Source organism: Mastomys coucha, unplaced genomic scaffold (genome assembly GCF_008632895.1).
Source record: "Mastomys coucha isolate ucsf_1 unplaced genomic scaffold, UCSF_Mcou_1 pScaffold15, whole genome shotgun sequence".
NCBI classification, from domain to species: Eukaryota; Metazoa; Chordata; class Mammalia; order Rodentia; family Muridae; genus Mastomys; species Mastomys coucha.
Genome location: NW_022196897.1, coordinates 78,984,320 through 79,009,808, shown reverse-complemented (window position 1 = coordinate 79,009,808; position 25,489 = coordinate 78,984,320). Strand labels below are relative to the sequence as shown.

At 48.0% G+C, this 25,489-nt stretch overlaps 1 protein-coding gene across 1 annotated transcript in view; it reads right to left on the bottom strand.

Annotated features, from left to right (window-relative positions):
* The window catches only part of Syt13 (synaptotagmin 13), a 40,889-nt gene extending 19,001 nt beyond the window's left edge, over window positions 1–21,888 (bottom strand). The window contains exon 1 of the mRNA XM_031371090.1: window positions 21,488–21,888. Coding sequence (XP_031226950.1) covers window positions 21,488–21,670 — 183 coding nt within the window. The 5' untranslated portion in view covers window positions 21,671–21,888. The remainder of the gene's footprint in view (window positions 1–21,487) is intronic.
* Window positions 21,889–25,489: the final 3,601 nt, after the last annotated feature.

Genomic DNA, 25,489 nt, shown 5'->3' with positions numbered 1-25,489 from the left:
CAGACACCAGAGGTAGGATGCAGAAGGGTGGTTGGTAGCTAGGCACAGTGGGGAGGGAGGGAGGTGTTGTTGAAAGGGGACAGAGTTCCAGCTTTACAGAAGCCACATGCTATGGAGATGCTGGGTCATTACCCAGCATTATCAGTGTACTTAACACGCCACACTAAGCAGTTATCATGCCATGTGTATTTAGTACAACAAAGCATAGTGAGCCTGGTGTGTTGGTCAGGCATGATGGTTCCCTATGTGCCTGCAATCACAGTAGTTGGGGGCAGAGCTAGGAAGAGTGCCATGAGTTTGAGGTCAGCCTGGTCTACATTAATGAGTTCCAGGCCAATCAGGGCTATGTACTGAGAAACTGTTTCAAAAAACCCAGTACATACACACATTGACATAATACACATATATATACATATACACATACATTTATAAACATGCATGCATATGCATACATATACATGTACACATATAATACATACATATCACATACATATATAGTCATACATATACAAGCACACATACATAGACACACATATATATACATACAAAACATACATATTCATATATACACATACATATACACACATACATATAAATACACAAACACATACACATATAAAACATATATATACATACATACATACATACATAAATTGAAGCTAGCATAGTGACTCATACCTATAACTCTGGAGGTAGAGGCAGGACGATCACAAGTTGAAGGCCAGCCAGGCCTATTATAGTAAGATCCTTCCACAAACAACATCTATAAAAAATACAATTTTCTTTTTGGAAAAAAAAAAACTTGTGAAAAGCCAGTAGCTCTGGGGAGAACTTGACTGTGCAGGAAGCCTAACTGACTGTTTTTCCTCCTCTTTGTTTTCCCCAGTGGCATCTTAAGAACTTTGGGGATGAAGGTGACTCCTGCAGCCCTAGCTGTCACTCTGGATGCTAAGTGGAGGCTGCTGCTAGCCTTGCGCCCTTCCTCCCAGCCTCAGCCCCACCTTCCTGGCCCAGGCTTCCTCAGGCTCTGTCTACATCAGCTGTTGCAGGCTGACAGATGGCTTGGGGGCAGGGCGGGAGGACCTGGACTTCATCTAATGAGCAAATATTGATGGAGCCTCACCTCAGGCCAAGCCTCACCTGAGTGTGAAGGCTGCAGGAGGGAAGAGACAGATGCCCTCCCAGGTGAGGTTTATGTTGGGAAAGCAGAAGTTAATTACGGAGCTGGTGGTCTGTGAAGACTCAGCTTACCTGGGGTTCCCATTGACCCTGGTTATTAAGTTGGTGTTTTATGCTAGGATGTCCTTCTTAAAGTGACGAATGTTTCAGGGAGCGGGAGAGGTGGCTCAGTCAGGAAAGGGCTTAGTACGCAAGCTGAGAACCTGAGTTCAGATTCCCAGTGCCCGCATAAATAGCAAGGTATGATGGCACACATCGGTGACCCTGGCATTCAGGGGGTGGAGACGCAGATTCTCTGGGCTCAGTGACCAGATGGTTTATTTGAATCAGTGAGCTCCAAACTCATTGAGGCCTTGACTCAAAAAATAAGAAGGGAGGTACCCAAGGTTGATCTCTGGCCTCCACAGTCACATGTACACAGTTAAACATATACACACACATGTGAGTGTATATGTATATGTATACACACACACAGGCATATGTACACAAATGTGCACACATATAATCACCATCTCCCCAGGGAAAGACTGCCTTCTACGGCTACGTTTGTAGTTCAGATTGGCCTGGCTTTCCTTGGAACCTAATTTTGCTCACATGGAAGACTATGTGCTCTGTAACAAACAGCTTCCTCTGCATCACGGAGAACAATGGGGGTTCCTTTCAACCTAGGCTAAACTCTAGCCTTTTATCTTGATGCCCCCTACTGCCCCACACAGCCTTCAGTCTAGGGGTGGGGAGTGGGGAGCAGGCATATTGGAGGAGCTAGCTGGGATGTGCAATTCAGATTCCCAGGCCCCAGCCTTAGGTGGATTCTGCATGTCTACGAAGTCTCCCATGGTGCTACTGGTGTGAATGGTACCTGCACCATACTTGGGCCCATCCCAGATTGACAGAGATCCCAGAGACACAGGTATGGTAGATCAGTTTGGCTGTTTAGGGGTGAGGCCACAGGGTCCCAGTGAAAAAGGTATGTATTTCAAACTGCTGAGCTGAGCTTCATTTTAAAGAAACAGCTGGTCTTCCGGTCCTGGTGCCAAGCAGCGTTTCCATGACGACCCTGCAGACTGCACCACCTCCTCTTCTGTGTATTCCAAGCCTGTGTCCCAAATCCCCTTCTCTCGGGACTCACCTCTTCCTACTCTGTTTTCCTTTGGAGGTTATTTTTAAACCTAAAAAGGCTAGTTTTTGAGGACTGGGGATGTGGCTCAGTAGGCAGAGTTTTGTCTAACATTTATGAAGCCCTGGGTTCAACATTTAACACTCCATAAACCAAAGATGGCACACACCTGTGATTCAAACACTCGGGAGGTGGAGATAGGAGGATCAGGAGTTCAAGGTCATCCTTGGCTATACAGTATGTCTGAGGACAGTCTAGACTCTACTGAGACCTTGTCTAGATAGACTGACAGACATAGATGGTAAATGACAGATAGACAGACAGGCAGATAGATAGTCTAGTTTGCACTGGATCTAGCCTGCTAGCCAGTACCCAACACAATAGACTACGATTAGGGTTTGAGTGGGGTAGGTAGTCCCCTGTCAGTGGTTCACGGTGTCAGTGGCAAGTGTGTGACACACCTGGAGAAGACAAAATCTCTCTCTGCACTCAGTCACCCATCTGGCCATCCACTCAGCATTAACTTCATCTCTGGGAGCCAAGAAGCAGTAGTAACAATATCTTTAAGTCAATGTCCTCATGAGGAGGACAATCTCTTTAGACACCAATCAAGATACTACTAGTCCCAAAGATAATTCTGGTTAGAAAGAAGTAGTATTAAGACCGTGGGAGATTACCGGGCGGTGTGGCACACACTTTTAATCCCAGCACTTGGGAGGCAGAGGCAGGCAGATTTCTGAGTTCGAGGCCAGCCTGGTCTACAGAGTGAGTTCCAGGACAGTCAAGGCTACACAGAGAAACCCTGTCTCAAAAAAAACCAAAAGACCGTGGCAGAGAGTAACCCAGTGAGGGAGAAAGGAATTAAGTTCAAAGTGTCAAGAGAGCTAAATTTAAACTAAATTCTGGTGTGTGTGTGTGTGTGTGTGTGCATGTGTGTGTGATAATGGAGAGGGGAGCAAGGTGGGCGGGTCTATCAAGTCAAGCTAACTAGCCAAGGGAGATCATTGTGTCCCCAGGGGAAGCTGACCTCCTACAGGCTAAATCTGTAGTCAGAATGGCCTTGCTCCCCTTGGAACTTAATTTGTCCAGAGAAGACTACGCGCTCTGTAGCAGCGTCCTCCGCACCCTCCCCAAATCCCCAGGTCAGTGGCTAAGCAATTCGAAATCCAGTCTGAGGAAGATCTCTGCCTCTCTCCTTTAAACTCAGGCTTCTAGCCTTTCCCAGTCTGTCTGTGCCCTACACTGCCCCATGCAAACTCCCGAGCCTTCAAAATCTCTGTAAAGGAAATTCTGTGAGATCGACACATAGTTAAACCCAGCTAGACTGTGTGGCTGGAGTCGCACAGCATCTAGAGAAGGCACGGTGTGGGGGAAGGGAGCCATGCAAGAAGATGCTCAGAGACCCTGACTTTGGACTGGTCAACCCAAAGCATAGTGGCAGCTTGACAGGCAGAGACGTTAGAAGGGAGCATTCTGGGACAAAGCAATGGCTGAAAGTTTTCATCCAGAGAGCAGTGACTCTGTAGGTGATTGATGGTAAGACGCCAGAGGATGAGGTGGGCTAGACCCCAACCATTCAGAGAAGAGACAGAACAGAGCCGAGCATGGACTTGCCACTCTTCAGAAGGTCTGGGCTCAGTTCTCAGCACCCACATGGTGGTACCATTAGTAATTCTAGTTCCAGGAGATCTGATCCCCCCTTCTAACCTCCACAAACCGCATAAAAGTGGTAGACAGACATTAATTCAGGGGAAACACTCACATATAAAAATTAAATAAATTTAAAAACTAAGTAAAAATCAAATCAGCATAACTATTTTCTCTACCAGGAGAAAAATGGGCTATCGGGCTGGTGAGATGGCTCAGCGGGTAAGAGTACCAACTGCTCTTCTGAAGGTCCTAAGTTCAAATCCAGTAACCACATGGTGGCTCACAACCATCTGCAATGAGATCTGACGCCCTCTTCAGGTGTGTCTGAAGATAGCTACAGTGCACTTATTTATAATAATAAATAAACCCTTTTTAAAAAAAAAGAGAAAAAAAGAAAAAGAAAATGGGGTATCATAAAAACTGAAGCTTGTTCAAGGCCTCAAAGCAGATGGGCAGCTCAGACAGAATTAGAACCCAAAGCCAGTGCTGCTCAGAACTTGTGTGGCTCCCATGTCTGGCTTTCTATTGAAACAGTTGAGAATGGAAGCTCCCAAGGCGTGGCTCTTGATTTTCCCTCTGGTGCTGCATAACTGGACACCGTGTCTCCTGGGCCTCCTTCTCCAGACCAGTTACTTGTCTGTTGGTTTTAAATGAATAGTCTGGATATTTGAATATTACCCGAGTTACTATGTGGTTTCTGTGCAAATCTGAGTTTGACATTCTTTGTATGCCTTAGTGAATTTTGACTCCAGAGCTGTCTCTCTACCAGCCTTTGACCTCCAAAGTTTCCATGAGCCCCTCCCTCAGCACTGGTCCCTCCATCTTCAGGGGCTGACAGTCTCTCTGTTAAATAGAGACCAAGGGCCAGGAGCTCAGCTCAGCCTGTCAGTGGCTGTAAGACAGCAGTACACGGACTTCATACAGCCGGGATCCAGTTTAACCCCTTAGACACTTTTACTTCCATTTTCTTATCTGTGGTGGCCATGTTCATTTTTGGGTGTGTGTGTGTGTGTGTGTGTGTGTGTGTGTGTGGTCACTCAAGTACCCATGTGTGTGCAGGCATGTGGCAGTCAGAGGACATACCTTAGTTGTTTTTTAGGTGACACATCTACTTAGTCCTTCTGAGGTGGAGTCTCTCACTGGCCTAAGACTCTTCAAGTAGCCTGTGTCTGGCTCCTCACCACTCACTGGGTTACAAGTATAACCATGCCGGGCTTTTATTACATGGGCCCTGTTCACTTTCCTAGACACTGAATCTAGAATCTTTCTCCGGAGCAGCCAGAGAAATTGTTGGTTCTATAATCCTTGCATAATTGATGAAACCATGGGCCAGGACAACAGTTTCATCCCTGTTATTATGCCAACCTATTGAAAATCATAAGCTACTGGAACAGGATTGTTTTTACCCTTGAAATGAGGAGTGCAGTCAAGATTATCCTTCTAACAACACCTACTGTTCACATTCGCATCCCCGAAGCTTTTCTCCGTGTTAGAGGAGGAAGCACATTTGCTGAGCCTGGCAAGCATATAAATCATCCATCAAGGGTGACACAGGGTGGAAAAAGTGCAGAGAGGTGCAAGTCTCTGGGAACAGCTGTCCTCCTTGCTCAGTCATGTGGAAGGCACAGCAGTTTCTACCCTGGAGGTGTGAGTATAGCCGGGGAGGTAGTGTGCTAGCAAACAGGTGTGCATTCTCCTTAGATTTGGGGCTTAAGCCTAGATTCTCCTCCTTGGGTTAGGATCTGATAATTCATCCCACACCTATTTCCTGTGTAATCACCCAGTCTCTGGAGCAAACATGAGGCCCTACTCGCAGAGAGTTTACTGAGGGCTTGGATGAGAGACTCCATACTCAGGAACAAGGAAGTGCTTATGCCACAACTCCTGAGACTGAACTCATGGCAGACATAGCTAATCCATCAAACTCCCGAGACTGAACTCATGGCAGACATAGCTAATCCATCAGAGGGTTCGTTCTTGCTGAGCTCAGGCATCCTTGTGCTGTGTCAATGGATAAGAACTGATATACAAGATGAAAGGTATTGGCTACCCTGGGTACATCTGTATATAAAGGTGAGCAGCAGCCTTGCATTTTGGGCAGTTCTGAGGATGCAATCCACAGCAGCCTCATGTGTGTGAGCAAGCCCATTACAACTGAGCTACTCCCCCAGCCTGCTGAATACGGCCTTTTAAAAGTAAGGGTTATTTTTATTTATGTGTATATGTCTGTGTGAGTGTATGTCACACACACAGGTGCCTGGGAATGCTAGAAGAGAGTGTTGGATGATCTGGGTCTGAAGTCATAGGCAGTTAGTGTAAGCTACCTGATGAAAGTGCTGGAAAGTACCTGATGAAGAACTGAACTCAGGTCACTTGGAAGGCCAGCAAGTGTGCCTGACTGTTGGGCTGACTCTCCAGTTTCCTGAATGCGATCTTAAAAGGTCCAGTGTTTGGGGCTGTGTGCTACCGAAGGCCCAAAGAACAGCTCCTCGCCATCGGTGTGATCAGAGGAAGAGGGCTTCAGCCTAGAATTTGAGGCTGATGAGTGGTGGAAGAGACAGGCCTCTCAAGTAAGATGGCAGTAATCTGGATCCAGAGGGGGTACACACCCTTGGCATGGTAAAGTCACCAAGATGAGGCTGGAAAAGAATGTGAGGCCAGGCCATCAAGGGCCTTGAACAAAAGGTTTGGAATTCTATTTTAGCAACAGGAGCTTTAGAGAGTCTGTGATGGGGGAATGACCTCAACAAAATGGATTCAGGTAACCCTCAGCAGCAGGTGTATCCAAGGAGAGAGACAGACAGACAGACAGACAGACAGATAGACAGATGTGAGAGGCAGGAAGAGGGAGAGAGATGGAGGGGTGGAAGATGCACAGGAGTGGGAAATCAGGGGCACCAAGAACCAAGATGAGGAAAGGAGCATCAGGTGAGAAGTCTCCAAGAACAACAGACTGCTTAGGGTGGAACCAGGTTTGAGGGGGAGGGGTGTGTGCAAGAGAGCTGCACTCAGGAGGAGCACATCTACCTACGGCTGGGCTTTGGAGGGCAGATTAGTTCCTTCCCTGATCCTCCTCTCTAGTCAATAAGGGATGTCCCCTTTAAAGGGCAGACACTGGGTAGGCAAGGAATTGGAGATAAGATAGCCCAAGGATACTGGCAGCTGTATTTCCTTCTAGTCTGAATGCCCCCTTTGGGGTTACAGTGAGGATGTTGCCACTAGATCAGAAGTTAGGGTGTTCACCCAATTTCCAGATATTTGCTAATGAAGGATGTGTGTGTGTGTGTCAGTGTGTGTGTGTGTCAGTGAGTGTATGTCAGTGTGTGTGTGTCAGTACGTGTGTGTGAGTGTGTGTAGCAGTATGTGTGTATGTGTGTCAATTGTATGTGTCAGTGTGTGTGTGTCAGTGTGTGTGTCAATGTGTGTGTCAGTGTATGTGTGTGTGTGTGTGCTCTTAAAGACTCTGGCTTTACAATATACATCACTTACATTGTGGTTTTGACTTCTGTACCCTTGTGGCCTTTTCATATGATCATGGGAAGAAATATACTAAAAGGAAGATCTGGTCCACCCAGATTTGGGAGTGAAATGGCTATCTTACCTTACCTCATGAATATGTTGCCCACCACATGCATAGTTATAAAAGTTTCTTTGCGATGCACAGTGCAGAACCTACTGGGCAGCTTGTTCCTTTCAAGGTAGCCCTTTGCAGTTTCTCTTTGGAGTATCTGCTTTGCTTAGCATTGCTAAAACAACAATAACAAACACAAGCCAGCAAATAGACAAAACTCTTCAGTTTACACAGCCTGTCTCTCTTACTTAATCCTCCCCCTTGAGAAAATACAGAGAGATGTCTGCCTTTAACCACAGCAGAGCCAGGTCGAGCATCTATCTCCCTTCAAGCTGGCATTTGGATACAACTGCTCTTCCTTATAAACCAGATACAAACCTCTTGCATCTCCCCTTCCAACAGGTGTGTGAAATGTGCAAAACTATGATTGGACCACAGGAGGTCAGTAACATCAGAGCGGCTGGCTTCCGGTTACTATAAACTTCGGGTGTTTCTCCCCAGGTCCTTATAAGCAACTTGAAATGAGAACCACCTTGAAGTGCCCTGTTCCCAGGTGTTGGTTGGCAACAGGTATTAAAGGCCGTGAGATGCACAAGGTACTATCTGGATGCTGGATAAAAGCGGAAAATGAAAGCCAGTGCTATAGGCTGAGACCTTGTGTGACTAGAAGCATCTTCCCTGCTGGGCCCCACCTTCCCAGTTTCATTGGTACCTTCTCTTGACTTTTTGCTCCCCCTTCTCCTGGCTGACTGTCCGGGTCTGTGATGGTGGCTAACACTGACTGAGCACCCATTGTTAGATTTGGGCAGGAGCACAGAGTACATTTACACTGGATGTCAGGATGCTGGGGGGGGGGGGGCTGGATGAGGGACCTTTCATTAAACATTTACAGTACTTGAGGCTCAAAACCTCAGCATGAAAAATGAATCATGGCTATCTCAGGCCCAGCAGGATCATTGGGGCTCATGGTAGGGGTGGCCACAAGACCCAGGGTAGTTAGCTGACTGAAGACATTCCCCTGGAAAGTGCCGAGCCCTTCAGTTATGGATACAGCAAGCCGCCTTCAGCAACCTGGCAGGGAGGAATCAAGGGGCAGTCTCCTTCAGGGTCCTCTTGGGCTAACACACAGTGCTCTACCAGTGCAGCTGACAGGAAGGAGCCTCTAGGGCCAAAGCATAAAAGGACAGAAAATAAGGCTTGCTCAGGGTAAAGGCGGGAATAGGGTAAGATTGGAGCTGGGTCAGGAGGGCTCGGAGAGACACCGTGGAGGCATCAAGGGCCAGTTTCCATCCCAGCATACTGCATTCTGGGCACCATGCTTTGTACTTGCGTTTGCTACTTTTTGTTGTTGTTTGCTTAAGGTTTGTTTGTTTGTTTTTGTTTTTTGGGTTTTTTTTTGGAATAAATAGGATTTATTTCATCTTATACTTTCAGGAAACAGCAGTCCAGGAAAGGGTAGGAACTCAAGCAGGCAGCAGGAGTTGATGCAGAGGCCATGAAGGAGTGTTGCTTATTGGTTTGATCCTCACAGCTAGCTCAGCGTGATTTCTTATAGCACCCAGGATGACCAATTACGGCGGTTTGTTTTGTCTCCCAGTTTGAAGGTGCTGTGGATCCTGGTAGGAAAGGTGTGGCCACAGGCCCTTGAGGCAGTTGGTTCTATGGTTGGTTGCATTGTATCCTCAGTCAGAAAGCAGAGAGATAAATGCTGTTGCTTAGCTAGTCTCCATTTTAATTTGTCTGAGACCCACCCCTTGGAATGATCTCACCTATGGTTAAAGATGGGTCTTGTCACCTCAATTAACCTAATTTTGATAATTCCCACAGGCAGGCCCAGGGGCTCCCTTCCTTAGTGATTCCAGACTCTATAAGGTTGACAATTTACACAGCATGCTACCTAATCTCCATGATGATTCCGTAATGGGAAAACCACAGGTAACCAAGGCAGGTGCAGAAGGCTTAGGTCACTGGCTGGTCAAGGCAGAGAGAAGGTGGATCCTCAGATACCTCAGATGCCTCATGCCTTCACTCACTCAAAAGACGATATAGCAAAATCACTCTGAGAAGGGCCTTTGAAGACACCTTAATTATTCATACTATTTATTAGCCTAATTACCATTCCATTTACTGTTGCAATTAGCACAGCCTCCCAGGGCGGCCTGTCTGAGTCCCCAGGCAGGGTTTCTCCTGGCTTAGTCAGCCTCAGCCACAGCCACCTCTCTGTGCTCCTGAGGAGGCCCTGGCCCTAAGGCGCCTCCCCCAGGGACAATCTGCAATGCTGTTTGGATCCCTGGCAGGAGCCTCAGCCCACTTTTCCAGACTTCAAGGCTCATGGAGTCCCTGTGAGTGCTCCTGCAGGACTCTCCTAGGGGGTTGGCAGCTGCACAGCCAAGGAAACTGGAGCTTTCCTAAAATGAAGGAAGAGTCTAGAAATACCACCGGGCAGGTTTGACAGGCATTTGCTTCCTCTGACTCTAGCAGCCCCGTCTCCTTTGCATGAACTGCAAGTATCCCAGCTATCCGCTAACACTTCCCCCACTAAGCCCCCTACTTGCCTGATAGGGATCTAAAGGATGCTTTTTCCATTCAGACTCTGGTGGACATGACACTCTCAGGGCACCCTGAGACAAGGTGCCCTCCACCCCCAGCTTCCTCTCATTCCATCTGCAGGCTGAGCTCCCCTGCCTCTGGCCCACAGAGCCTCTGATCATCTTCACCTCCAGGCTTCCCTTCTGGGTTCTGTAATCTATTGTTTCAAGAGTGTTGTGGAACCCAAAGAGCTCCTGGTTCCTCATCCCTGTCCTGGTGTCATCTACAAAACTCTGGCCTTGAGACGGCCACTCCTAACACTCTCTTGCTCTTCTTGTCCTTAGGTGTTTTGTACAAAGGGCCCCCATCATGTGCTGCTTCGAGGATCTGCCACCCCTGCAGTAGGAGATGAGCTCTTCAAAGGACACAATTCCACAGCTACAGGAAAGCCCGCAGGTCAGGTTGGATTTTTGTCTTGAAATAACGCCACTGCTAAGCCTCTGTCTGACAGCTTGTCCTTCCTTGGACTGGAAATGGAAACGTGTCTGCTGCTGCTAAAAGGTACTGAGTGAAGGGAAGATATGAAACCAGGAAAGGTGGGGCCACCAAATGTGAGGGGAGGCAGCCTGGCCTGGGCCTGCCTCCATCAGACCCCCTGCTATTCCCTACAGCGCTCTCCTCTCCTCTGAATCCTCTCCAGAATATTCTTCTTTAAAATTTTAGTCACCACTATTTTGGATTTTTTTGAGACTGGGTCTCATGTAGCCCAAATCATTCTTGAACTTGCTTTGTATTCAAGGATGACCTTGAACTCTTGATTCTCCTGCCTCTACCTCCCCATGCTAAGATTACAAGCATGCACCATGTCTTCTTTTTTAAGTTATGTTAGCTGATCTCCATTACAGCATTTTCATGCATATGCATCACTCTCGTACCTCACCATCCAACTAGCATCTCCCCTCTCATCCAATTTCCTGATCCCCTCTTCCCTCCCAATACTTCCCCTCTGCTTCTGTATGTATATGAGAATCTCCTCAGTGTAGGAGAGAAGACAGTTTGTCACAGTCAGTTGTGTTGTCTTCTAGTCATGCTGTCTTCCTCCTTCTCCTTTTGTGACATTCTGGGGACTGAACCAAGGACCTTATATATGCTAGGCAAGTGTTCCATTACTAAGTCACACTCCAATCTGAAAGTATGTCTTTCTTCCCATCTTCATCCCCTTCTTTGGTTCTCCTGTTCTTTAAAAATCTTCCTCCCACACCATAGTCCTCCTTCTACTTTCCTGTTATATACATATGCATACACATATACATAAACATATATGTATGAATACACACAAACATATGTGCACAAACACACACATATATGCATGTAAACACATACTTGCACACACACAAACACATATGTACACAGGCATGCATATGGACATGCATACATGCATGCAAACACATCCACACAGACACACAGACACATACATGTATACATGTATGCACAAGTGCTCACATGTATGAACATGCATACACACACACACACACACACACACACTTTTCTCTCTCCTACTGTTAGCCACCACCAGTCCATGATACCTCAGCAGCAGAGCCACATGAAGCAGTCTGGCCCTTTGCGGGGCACAGTATGAACTTCCCAGGTGTTGGAGCCTCGTCGTCACCGGTGAAGACTTAGGTGTGTCTGCAGATACACTTGCACTTGTATGTATGTGCACATGGAGATCAGAGGTAGATACCTGGTCCTATGGCTCCCTGGTGCTGGGATAATAAACACTCCACCACTATGCCAGGCTTTTACACTGGTGCCACTGATTGGAAGAGATCTCCATGCTTGTACAGTCAGCACTTTGCAGACTGAGACAGCTCCCCATGCCCGCAGGTGAAGTTTTCACTTTGCCCTATACTAACCAAGTGAACCAAAGCCTAAAGGGAAGGAAACCAATTGGGAGTGAATCTGCCCACACGCCATGCCTCTCACGGGGTCCCTGCTGTACCAAAAGGCAAGTGCAGAGATTGCCTATGAACCTGCAGCCCTCCTATGGCCCTAGGCCTATGCTGTGAGCATGCTGTGGCTGCAGGCAGCGTGCTCATCCACTCCCCAGCCATCACCCATGCAGCCTCCAATCCATTCACTCTCTTAGCCTTCCTCCAAGCCCTGTGCCAGTTTCTAAGAAAGCAAAGCACAACCTGGCTTTAATGAGCGGAAGTGAGGGCAAAGGAAATCAATGAAATCTATCAACGTGCCCTGGGTCTTTGCCAGGTGGACTTAGTCACACAGAATTCCCTCAGGGCCCTTCCCCGATTTTGTTCATTCATACTCACATGCGTAAAAGCCCCTCATGGCACAATCCCGAATTGTTCCCATACAACAAGCTTCAGAAGGCAAACAACACTCTTTATTTTAATGGAAAAACTCATAACACGTTCCTCGTCACCCTAAAACCTCAACCAACCTCTTGAAATATCTTGTAATTACCTTTCAGTGCAGTGTGAAAATAGTCTAAGCCTTTTTGTACTATAAAGGTACGAAAGCCCCTTAGCCAAGGAATTAGCACATAGTGAAAGTTTTGATGGGAAACTTGGGTACAGGCCACACATCAGCTCCACTGGGGGCATTGTCAGAGCTCCTGGCACTGCTCTGGCATGTCAGCATCAAGACATAAGGACATTGCATACAAAATGGAGTTGAGCTTAGAGGACACCCGAGTGTCTGGATGAAGCACCAGGAACTCAGGAGGGCTAAAAGTTGGTGGGGTGGGAAGATCCAGGAAGCCAGAGGACCATGGCAGTGTGCAACAGATTTAAGGTACAGAATGGCAGGTGCAGACTTCTCAACTGTGTCACACCCACTGCTTCTGAGACACACGTATCTCAGATTCTCTCAGACATGTACCTGGGTTCACTTCAATAAACTTTCAGTGCAAACAGCAAATGGCTGAAGAACTTAGAAACATAAATCAAAATAAATGCACAAGAATAATTTTAAAGTGTTTCCATGAAAGGCTTAGAAAATTCTGAAGTAAGATGCATGTGTGTTTTAGTTCCATCTCTTGCCATTGTGACCAAAGCTGACAAGAAGCCACTTCCAGGAAGAAGAGCTTATTCTGGCTCACAGTTTTAGGGGATACCAGGCCATCATGGGGTGAGGCAGTTGGTCAGATTGCTTCTGCAATCAGGAAAAAGATCAGACAGGCTGTAAAACTCCAAGGCCCACCCCTAGTGGCCCACTTCCCTTGGCAAGGCTCCACTTCCTCAGCCTTCTAAAACATCAGCACCAGCTGGAGACCAGATGTTAGAGCACAGTGAACATGGGTGGGATGGGGGTGGGGCACAGCTTACATCCAAAGGACAGATTCACACAATTGCAAGGGGGCTATACCAAAGGGAAGAGGAAGAGGGAGGAAGGAAGGAAGGAGGGAAGGGAGGAGGGAAGGAAGGGAGGAAGGAAGGAAGAAAGGAAGGAAAGAAGGAAGGAAATCAGAATGAATGTCAAAAGAGTTGCAGAATTTGGCTTCTCGGATATTGTTGGGAGAATAGAAAATGGCAAAACGTCTATAGAAGGCAGTTTGGCTGATCCTCCAGAAGTTGCATGTAGAATTTCCATATGACCTAGAAATTCAATTCCTACATGCATTGTGTCCTGGAGGAACAAAAACCAACAGGCTGGGATGTCCAGGGAGCAGGAGTAGGGAAAGGAAAACAGGAGGGGCGTGTGGACAATGGGACAGACCTTAGCAATGCTCTGAGTGGTGGGGCTGGAGAGCAGCAGTTACCAACATTTGCTGTTTTGCAGATGACCAAAGCAGGGTTCACACACTGCTTCCCTCTGTAACTTCGCATCCAGGCACTCAGACAGCCTCCTGCATCCACATCCAAGTGCACCTGCACATACACGCTCAGATGAGCACGTGCGCACGCGCGCGCGCGCGCACACACACACACACACACACACACACACACACACACAACTAAAAATAAAGTAAAGCTTTGTAAAAAGAGACATTATGCTAACTGTAAGATGCCAGACACAGAAGGTCACTTGCTAAATGATTCTATTTATATGAAATGTCCAGAACAGGCAAATCCATGGAGACAGGCAGCAGATGCGTGTTTACCAGAGCCTGGGGAGGAAGGACGAGAGGCTCCCACTCAACAGTGCAGGTTTTCTGCTGAGGTGATGAATTATTCTAGAACTAGGTAGAGTGGTAGTTGGTTATCAATGGGAATGTACTAAATGGCACTGATTCATGATTCATGCACTTTAAAGTGGTTGGGTTGTGTATGGATTTTACCTTAATACAAAAAAAACTTCATGGGAACTAAATAGAATCCATACACAGTCCACAGAGGCATTAGAACATATTGAGCATGAGAATGAACCTGACCAGGGGCTGCAATGGGCTGCTTGCCTCCGCTTCACTGACCCGCCAGCCTGACCTCAGCTCTCTTCACGTCACACGCTGGCCTTTCTGTTGACACTGGTCCTGCCCACCCACAGCACCATATGCTTCATGAGGGCAGAGAATGGCACACAGTATGTGCTCAATAAATGTCATTACAGAGGTAAGAAAAGGAATAGAGGGCCAGGTGTGGTGGCACAAAACTTTAATCCCAGCACATGAGGGGCAAGGCAGGAGGATCTCCAAGTTCCAGGCCAACGTGGTCTACATAGTGAGTTCCAGTCTATCCTGGGTACTAAGCAGAACAGTGACTTCAGTGACCCTGTCTGAAATCTCCAACTTAAAGAAGAAGAGGAGAAGTAGGGGAAGGGAGAGAAGGGGAAGGAGGAGGAATAGGAGGAAAAGTATAAAGGTAGTGAAGGGGAGAGGGGACAGGAGGAAGGAATACTTCTGTTTTCTTTTCCCCTCTGCTGACATGTTAGTTTCTACAACCTGGTTATGAGATATTTTGTGTGCTCAGATATGTTGGTTCTGACGCCCATACAAAGAATTCCATAGTTATTAAAATTCAACTCTACTGGGGCTGGAGAGATAGATCGGTTAAGAGCACTTGCGCTCTTGAGGAGGCCTTGGGTTTGGTTTCTACCACCCACATGGTGGCTCACAAGAGAGAGCCTCGGCCTCAATATCCCTGCAGTGTGGCAGGTGCCCAGGAAAGAGCTCGTGTCTGTGTATTCTGATTGTTCCTGGGTCTTGACTCAGGTGCCCTCTTGCCCTTCTGGGTCCTCCTGCTGGTCTGTTCTTCCCCTTGTCTCTTTGCCTCAACCCCTGCTGGCTGCTTTAGCTATTTCCCCTACTGTGTCCCTCTCCTGCATTCCCAGTCGCTGATTACATGGTCAGCATCCAAAACCCTGGGCAGGGTGCAACAGTATTTTCTGTAGGGATCCACTAGGAAACAAGCCACAAACTTGACTCTTGGCTAATTTACCTGTTGCTGTGATAACATGCCTGGTAGACAAGGGGAAAGGCTGTCCTTTAGCTCAAGGGAGAGCGGGGACGTCAAGGCAGCAGGAGCTTGGAGCAGCTGAGCACATCCCATTCATGACAGGAAAGCAGAGGGCAGTGAAGGCACACTGCTCTTCAGCTCCCTTTCAACATGTATTTGAAAGCCGGACAGGTCTTCCCACCTTGTTTAACATCATCAAATAATCCCCAGGGATGCCCAGAAGCCTGTCTCCCAAGTGATTCTAAGTTCTGTCAAGTTGATAATTAACACTACTACACTAAATAACTAATCTATAAGCCATACCAAAAAGAGAAACTGGGGGAGGAACCAGGAATGTGATAGGTCAGGACCTCCATTGGGAAGGGACTGGTAGGTCCAGATACAGAGATCCCCTATGTGATTGCTTTGAGGGGCTTAGCACTTCCTGCGGCTGTATGCTCATCTCCCTGAAATAATTTATGCTAATCTCGTGATGAAAAATTCATACTGTCTTTGTTGTTGCTAAGCAACCAGCCCAAACATGTTTACTGTGTAAAATCTCTCTGGAGGGCCCTGAGCTGTACCCTGTGCCTGGAGCCGACAGATGTACAAAGCAGAGAAAAACCCAAGCATCAAGGGTATTTTGGAATCTGACCTGCAAAGACACAGACACCTACCTGTTCACCTGTCTGGGGAAACAGTGCCCTGAGCCAAATTCTGACTAGCTTTTTCTTACTAAGCTCTAGCTAATTGATCAAATATTTGGTTCTAGAGCCAGACTTCATGTCCCAGCTCTGCCTATGAGTATGTTACTTACACACTCACATTTCTCACCGGTGAAGTGCAACTGTCTGGCACATATAAAGAACTTATGTAGAGGGCAGTGACGGAGCTGATATTTACTACTCTGTGGAAATGGGTCTTTTATTATTGTTCATACAGACAGAAGAGTTACTAATCAGGGGATTTATTAACCGAGAGCTGGCAGTTGAATCCTTTAAAAAGCTGAGAACTGTGGTGGGCTGGTCTCAGTAGTACCATATGTACTTAGCAGGTAGGAAAGATTGGGTTCAAGCCTCCTCTGCCCCCACCAACAACTATCAACAACAATAACAAATAAAGAAAAAGGCTGAGAACCTATGGACTTCAGCCCTTAAAGCAGCCAGAGTCAAATCAGTTCCAGGAGTGGGGTTAGCAATTCACAGGGCTCCAATAAGAGTCAATAAAAGGGATGTCCAGAGAGAGGCCTCTCAGACCTGGAGAAAGACACACTTTGAACTGTGGCTGGCAGTGCCCCTCCTCAGGATTTACCATAGCTCCCTAAATGCTACCTATCATGAAGCACCATTAAATGCTCTGTGGCAATGGCTGGCTGCACCTTCTGTCTCCTCAGCAGCAGCATGTCCGCCTTTCACCGCATGCTGTGCCTCGGATGCACTCATTAACCTTTAATGGATGATGTGATTAATATGTAGTGCCACTGCTGTGCTTAGCCCATCCCACTCATGGGTGTAATGCAAACAGGCACCTGGAGGTGCTGCTCTGAGGTCACAGGAAGGAGAACAATTAGAGGAGTCCTAGGGCCTCATGGATGGCGTTGTGGCCCCAGTCCCTAGAGCAAGACTTTTATGTTGCAGATGGAGAAACAGTAGCAAATCTCGTGAGAGACCATGTACAGGAGGATCACAGGCCTAAAAGCCCCTATCATTAGAGTACTGCCTTAGTCTCCATAATGTTCACAAACACTACATTACCGTGAGATGGCTTAATAGGAACCATGCTGGTGCATAACTTCTTACAGGAAGGCACACAAACAATAAGGATAGGCAAATCTTAAAGGAAATAAACCATGTGCCCAGCACTTATATCAAGAGGCACAGCAGAGATCAAAGCCCATTCTCTATTCAGCCTGTCCCTTACTTACCTTGCAGGCTGCCACCATGCATGCCTCAAGCCTAGTTTCAGGTTTCCTGTAAATGGGTACTTGTCTGTATGACCCACCTCATGGTTTGTCTCTCCTAGCCCATGTTGTATATAAAAAAATTTCATTCAATATATACATCTAGGTGGATCACATGTCCTGCTTCCCAGCAGACATCGTCAGGGACATGGAAAAAAATGAAGGACATACTTTGGACTTTGGGCTTGACTATGCATATATTATTTGATGTAAATTCAGCATTTATTCATCCCATGGAAACTTGGAACTCACCTTGTGTTGAAATCCACCATGTTTCAATTTTGATGGAAGGAAAGAAGTGAGTGAGCTGGGTGCTGGTGGCAGTGGGGAGCAGCGGTGTGGGTGGGAGAGTTGGGTGAGTACCAATAAAGGCCACGCAAGGTTCACTAAAGTCTCTGGCTGCATGCTACCTTTGAGAGGATAGACAATACCAGGTCCCCTGGGAACCTAAAAGTTGCTTGAAAAGATCCACTTACACACTGATGGTCACAGTCAAGCAAATGTCACAGAAGGGAAATAGGACCCTAAAATGAAAGCCTCTTGACTTCAGGACGATCAAGGGGGAGGGCAGTTTCTCTGCTCACTCAGGACCGCCAAAAGGGAGGGACAGTGGGAACCTGAATGAAACCTGGGAAGAGGAAATTCCAGAGAATGAAGCCAGGGAGTCTGAAGACAGCCTTCAGAGAGAAATTCAGAGACAGTTGTGAAGGAACAGCTCTCAGAGCACCTCCTTGAGGGGCCACCTCACTGACTGTTTCTTCTTCAAACCATAGGTCACCTGTAACCAAACTTCTCCGAGTGGACTGAGATGTTCTCAGTGATCCCAGCAACCCAGAAATGGCCTGGGTAAGAAACTAAATTGTCTGCACTCCCAGGAAGGCTGGACACAAGTGAGGTGGAGCAAAGGGACCTTAGTCTGGCTCTAGTGCACAGCGCTGTGACCTGAAGCCAGCAGGGCATGGTCTGCAGAGGGGATGCTGCAGAGAGCTTCCACCCTCTGCCACCTGGCCCTCAGCAGGAGCTCCTGATCATTTGTGCTGTGACCTGACCCCTTCCCAGTCTAAAGAGCCCTCAGATATATCTCCAGGATGCTTAAAAATCTGAAGGTAAAACATATAGGCTGTAAAGGAATAGTCAATAGCATATCTCCAGTGAAAGCTACATGTGTGGTCCTTTATTAATGTAGTAAATCACAGGACAGAGCAGGAACTCTAATAAATGCCATAACTTAAAATGGGAGGGGAGGAGAATAAACGACAGGGAAGCGTCAGCAAGCCTGGCAGCATGTTTCAGATGAGCTATGATTTTTCTGCAACAAAGTTGCAGGAATCGGGAACACACCCATGCTTTCTTGTTTATAGCGCCACTTACAGAAAATGCCAAGTTTCAGTTGGAGTTACTGGTGACAAAACCATGATCATTTCTTTCCCCACTCAAGACCCTGACCCCCATAAACTCCATCTGCAGACTCCTGGCAGATTTTGAACCCCTGGGAAGACCTCCAGGCTCTTTTTTTCAGTACAAATCTCAATTTTGTTTATCCATGTGGGGCATAAATCAGATTCCAAGCCTGCCCTGTGACACCAAAGACATTTCCCAGCAACACAGCTGATGAGATCTAGAAGCACAAGGCAGGGATGCTACACCCTACAAATACCCTAGACCTCAGGAGGACACAACAGCTGCAAGCTGTTAGAGCCTGGATTTAGTCTCCTCCCTTCTCCAGCACAGCATCCTCTGTTTGATGATCATCTTCAGTGAGCCTTGCTGCCTGTCCTCAGTCACCTCCCACCCTGTGCCTGCCTCCTTGGCTTCCTTGAAATCAAGTGCGCTGTCTTTGTTGTTACTTTATCTGGGTCAGCGGCTGAATCAGAGCACAGTGGCCACCAAGACACCTTGAGCTCTCAGGCCAACATTTTCACACCTATTGATTTTGCCTCTGTTGCCAAGTTCCCTGGCACCAAGGAATGAGGAGAAGAAATGTAGACGGGCGAGCATTACTTATCAACAGATCTTCATGGGCGGACATCACTGAGCCTCCATAGAACTGGCCCTGGGCTGCAGAGACGCAGCCCCTGCACCCGTATCCCTTGGAACAGAAGGCTGGGTGCCTTTGTTTGCCAGTGGTTTCTTATTCCACAAATGCCATTTTCTAGGTACTAGGAATGAGTATTATGCAGGTTGCTAATACGAATGGCAGCCAATGTTGGGAGCACTGTAAAGGGCATTAGAAGGGAGGATATGGGACACGGTCATAAGGGTGGTTGTTTCATGGGCCAGTAAGTAAAATCCTCCCACAGAAGATAACAGGAAGCAACTGAAAGGCTGAGAAGCCATCTGTATGGAAAATAAGTGGGGAGGAAGAAGAGGAGGAGAAGGAGGGAGGAGGAGGAAGAGGAGGAGGAGGAGGAGGAAGAAGAAGAAGAAGAAGAAGAAGAAGAAGAAGAAGAAGAAGAAGAAGAAGAAGAAGAAGAAGAAGAAGAAGAAGAAGAAAGCAAAGACTGCAGTAAGAATCACAGGGAGAAACAGGCACCTGACAGAGGGGGAGGGATTGGCTGGAGGGGCTACCAGTTAGGAATTTTAAATCAGACTAGCTCAGGGACAGTGGTGCTCAAAAAAAATAAAATACAAAACCCTATGTGGCCTTAGGCAAGTCACTTGCCTCGCCGAATTTGTGATTCCTAATTTGTAAGTTGGGCCATTCCCTTTTACCTTTGTTGGTCTGCTAAAAGCAAGAATATATGTAAAAGTCTTACCAGTGAGGCAGCGTGGGGGTGACTAAGCCATGGCTGGCTTGCTGCCACTTATTCTAATGAGGTGTTTGGGGGTTTTTAAGTTGCGAAGAAATAGCCTGGCAGATAATCAACACTGTGTGGGCTACTGGGGGTCAGTAGGACAGTCAGACGGAGCTGTAGGCAGTTTACACTAACCGATCCCCAGTCAGGGGCACGGCTCCAGCCAGTGGCTGAAAGGCAGAGGATGCCATCTGTCTCTCAGGTGTCTCTCATCCACACCAGATGGGAGGGAAGGGCGGCAGCCACACCCTCACCATGGTGTGGGAGTGGGGAGCCCACTCTCCACTTGCAGACCCCGTCCTGGTTGACCTCCCACCACACACCAGCTCCTGTTTACCAGTAACAATGTCACTTGCCTGGGATTCTAAGTGCCTCAAGGACAGCAGCCATTTCCCTTTACTCTCTACTGTGACCAATGACACAGGCTCCACTCTGGGAGGGGGGGTGAACGGGGGTGGGAGGGAGGCTCTGAATAATTAATTTACTAGGGAAAGGAGGACTGGCTCAGAGCAAGACGGTCCCAGAAGACCAAAACCAGGGAAGCTGTAAGTTCCTGGGAGGTCCTTGATGCATGCCTGACCTATGGCCAGCCTTCCTCTGGCTCTCTCTCCAAGGAGCACTGTTCTCCACCTGAGACGCTTTCTGGAGGTCACGGATCATGGAGAAGGCCCTTCTCCCAGACCTCCCAGACCCTGCTGCCATTCCTGTCTGGGATGCACAGCCCATAGCCCATTTCCAGCTCAAGTGGGGCCACAAATGAAGGGGATAAAAGCCCTCTAAATCTCTAGAGGATGCTAAGGCTCAGCTGCTAGGAGTGGGGGGTCTTGCAGGCTCCTCCTCACTGGCTGCCTCTAGAGCCCCCCCCAACTCTGCTACTCTGCTGTACAGCTGGGAGGAGGTATCACCTTCTCTTTGATTATTTTTCAGTTGTTTGTCCTACAGTCTCCCCCTTTCCTCTGGAAGACCCCACTACCCTTGTCCCCCTATTTCTGCAGGCGTCCTCCGAAAGAGTATCCTAACCCTGCAGCTCTCCCATCCTCCAAAGGCTCACAACCTCTCCTCCCTGCATACCGTCCCCCAGCCCCCATTCCTTTTCCAGCCCTCTGAAGCCTTCATTCCCCCCACCCCTTCACCCATTCTCCTTCTTCATTCCCCCCACCCCTTCACCCATTTTCTTTCATGTCCCTCCTCCATTTCCTCGGGGCCACTGCGACCCCTGCTGCAGTTCTGCTGTCCCTTCCCTGCCTGGTAAAACATAGGGTGGCCCGGCCATTTCACCTGGCCTTCACTCACCTGTTGGGCCGCCTGGAGCACACCGGGCCTCGCCTTCTCCGGATCGGGCTCACGGTCCCGCGGCAGTAACCCCTTCTTGGGGTGCATGTGCCGGCACAAGCAAGTGACCCCGCACAGCGCAAGGATGCTGGTGGCAGTGCCCAGCGTGGCGCCCAGCGCGATCACAGGCACCGACAGCACCATGGTGCCTGCTTCCCGCGGCTCGCCCGTCTCCCGCCGGCCTCCTGTATCTCGCGCTCCCGCCTGGCTCCAGCCGCTCTCTAGACTCCGAGGGCGGGGACGCAGCCAGCTGGGAGGGAGGATGGCTGTAAGGACGTCAGAGGCGGAGGCTGACCCAGAGGGCGTCAACCACTACCCCCTCCTCGCCACCGTGTGACCCGCCCCCTACCTCCAGGAGGGCAGGAGCAGGTAGGTGACAGCCTCAGGTTTGTGTGTTCTATGTACACAAATACACACATGTATACATATGCGCGCGCGCGCACACACACACACACACACACACACACACATGCACGCACGCGCACACACACACACACACACACACACACATTTGCAGGTGATAGCCTCAGGGTTGTGTGGGGTCATTTCTAATGTTCTCTCTCTCTCTCTCTCTCTCTCTCTCTCTCTCTAGTGATAATCTCTGGGTTACGTGGAGCGACTCGTAGAATTCTGTGTATACACATGTATGTACACACAGACATGCAGATGCACACACTTACATGTATGGAGGCACACACACATTGGCACATAATAACCTCAGGGTTGTATTCCTAGTGCTCTATGTATAGACACACACATATGCACACATTCCCAAAGACGCACACAAGTGGGTAATTTTAGTGGTGTCTGTCTGGAGACATTCTTAATGCTCTGTGCTCATGTATGTTCACACACAGGCAGTTGGATCTAGGGAGGACTGGAGCTTACTAAAGTCACAGGGTCAATCAACCAGGGCTTCTACCCAGACCTGGAACTCACTCTGGGTAGCTGGTCCCCTCATCAGATTAGTAACCCTTTGCTTACCACACCACCCTTCACCCTTCCCCAGAGCTGGTAAGAAGGCTGTAAAGTAGGATGCTCCAAGGTTTGCAAACGCTCACACAGGACTAGAGCTGTCTCATTTTCTAGGCTCACAGTGACTTCCCACCAAGGACAGACAAAGACAGAGACTGGGAGAAGGAATGTGGGAGGAACAAGGAGAGAGATGGGGGAACCTGGGGTATGACAGGGGCTGGCTGATACAGTGTGGCTTCTGGCGTGGGGTCCTGTGTTCTGGTAGTTACCTTTGGGCTGCATTTACAGCTCACATTTATCTGATCTGATCAGAGAGACCTTACCTTCTACATAGCTGAGCATGCTGAAGCTCAGGAAGGACACAAAGACACTAAAAACATCGTCACCATCCCGAGACCACACTCAGTGTTTGCTGATACCAAGTCCTATCTTCCAAGGGTCATCAACATCAGAGGTTGCCACTGGGGCACAGGGTTCACAACGTGGAGAATATGTCTGCTTGCGAGGGAGGGAAAATGAGGATTTGTCTGGGAAGGTGACTGTCTTAGCTCTAGGAAACTGAGTGGTTTGGTGGTTTTCATTATGAGGAAGGTTTGCTTCATTGAGGACTACATATTGTGGGCTTTCGATGTGCTGGGCACTTCTGAGAAGGGGCTCGGCAGAATTTCATCCATGGCTTCCAGGCAGCTGATGACTCTGGAGTTGGGGATGTCCAGCAGCTCTTGTCTGTTTCCCCTCAGGTATGATCATTGCCAGGGTCCTCCTTCTCCTCCCACTAATTTATCACTTACCCACCACACAGAGCCCCACCCAGGACTCCGTGGCTTAGAACGGTTGTTTTTCTACACAGCATGGTTCTATACGTTGTCTGGGCTCAGCGGTCTTCTGGGACTGCCATTATCCAGGGGTCCAGCTGGTCTGGGCTGTGGGATGGAGCACTCAGTGGCAGCAGCTGGTGCTGAGCCACTGCAGGAATCAATCTGAAACCTCAGCAGGCACCCTTGGTTCTCCTCTGCATGGCCTCTCCCTGTGGCCGGAGCATCTCTCAGCATGGCAGCCAGCTTCGAAGAAGAAGAAAGCCCTGAATGTCAGTTCTCCTCAGGGATGGGTACAGGAGAAAATAATTTCTTTGTTCAAAGTAGTATGCTTATTTTTCTAATTCTTTCAACATCTACCAGAATGGATGTTTCTGACGCCTGCATCGAACCCTGACTGTCATGTACATAACCTCTCAAAGTTTCTCCACGGATAGACCCCAGGAGCAACTTAGATCCAAATACTTTGCCACATGGTTGGTCCTGTTTCTCTTCAGTCATCCCTAGTGGGTTGGAGATTCATTCATTTATTCAAAAATTAGAGGCTCCAGGTCACTCATGACTGCACACAGCAGGCACTCAATAATTGTTAAGTAACCCACGTGATCATCTCCCTAGGGGTTCTGGCAGCTTGCAGGGAGTTCCATTTTCGATATCAACTCCATTTTATTACATTGACTTTTCCACATTTATTACTTGTGTGCTTGCTCTACACCAGGAATATTTTCCTATTAAGCTCCATTTGTTTACAACTGTAAACTGTACTTCTTAAACTCCTATCCCAGCCCCCATCTCCTGTGTTCTATTTAGCAGCCTCTCTCATCAGAATTGCCCTGGGAGGTTCTTTTGGCTCCTGAGCTTGGCAATGCTAAACATTTTGAGGAGAGGAGAGGCTTAATTAATGCAGTTGGCTGCAAGTCTCCCAGGCCTGAGCTGCTCCCCTGGGAGACTTAATGCCACCAGTCAGAATAGAATCTAAGGAAGGCATGGATGGAAGGAGGAAGAGCATTTAACACTAGAAAATGTCTGATGGACATCAGACACCTGCCATGTGGCCCATTGTTGCTATGGTTACTGGGATGCTGACAACGGCAGTGGCCCCCAGCCTGGGAAGAAGAGCTTACCTCTCATCTCTTTCATATGCAATGAACCTATTAGAGAGCCAAGAGTGGAGCCCAAGACAGATGAACCCCAGGGGTTGTCAGGGTGCTGGGATGCCTTTGCTATCCAACCAGACAGCCTCACACAGGCCATCAAAGGACTAACTTACACTTCCTGTGACTGATATCTGAGACATGGCCTTTAATGAAAAGGCATGGCTGGATTTCTTTGACAAATGAAATCATGTGGTCTGATAAAAGTGGTTGACAGAGTCATCCTGGAAGAATGGATGAGACAGTGAAGAAGAAGAAGAAGAGGCTGGTGGATAATTGGGAATATGCTGGCTGCCAGACTGCCAAGGTCAGACAAGAGCAAGATGGAAGGGGGGGAGCGTCTCAAACAGAAGAAGGCTCTCCAAGGGGTGTCCCCCAACCTCTGGATGAAATGCCTTCATTGTTATTTTGATATATGCTTGGATGTTTAAATAGTGGGAGGAGTCACTCCTAGTCTCTAAGATCCAGAAAGATTTTCATCCTGGAGAAAAAAAATTTCAAATACAGTCAGTCGCATGGGTGCTCACCATGGGGTAGCTTCTGAGAATTCTTCAAGCCACAGTCCCATCATAGGATGCAATTACAAAGGCCAGAACACACAGATCAGCCAACTCCCCCGACACCCTGTCTCTGTATGCAATTAAGGGAAACTATGACCGGAGGCTGCACAGAGGCTGCATCCAGCATCATTGCTTCACAGTAGTAATTTTTAAAATTCTTATAAGGAATGCATTAGAAAATGCTGATAATAGTAAGTGCAGTAAATACATGAACCAGTGACCATGGTTTGTTTCCATGACCAAGTAATGTCATGAATGCAACTCTATGCCCCGCGCTTTCCTATAACTGATGGTATAGTATGTCTGTTCTCACAAGGCTCTCCAAGGGCTGTCCTTAGACAAGTGTTCTAAGACAGGAGCATGGCCATAGACAAGTTAGGACAGCATCATGGTAATACCAGGTCCGCCCCATTCTCATCTTATGGGGCCAATGTCAAATGAGCTGCCTCTCATTGACCA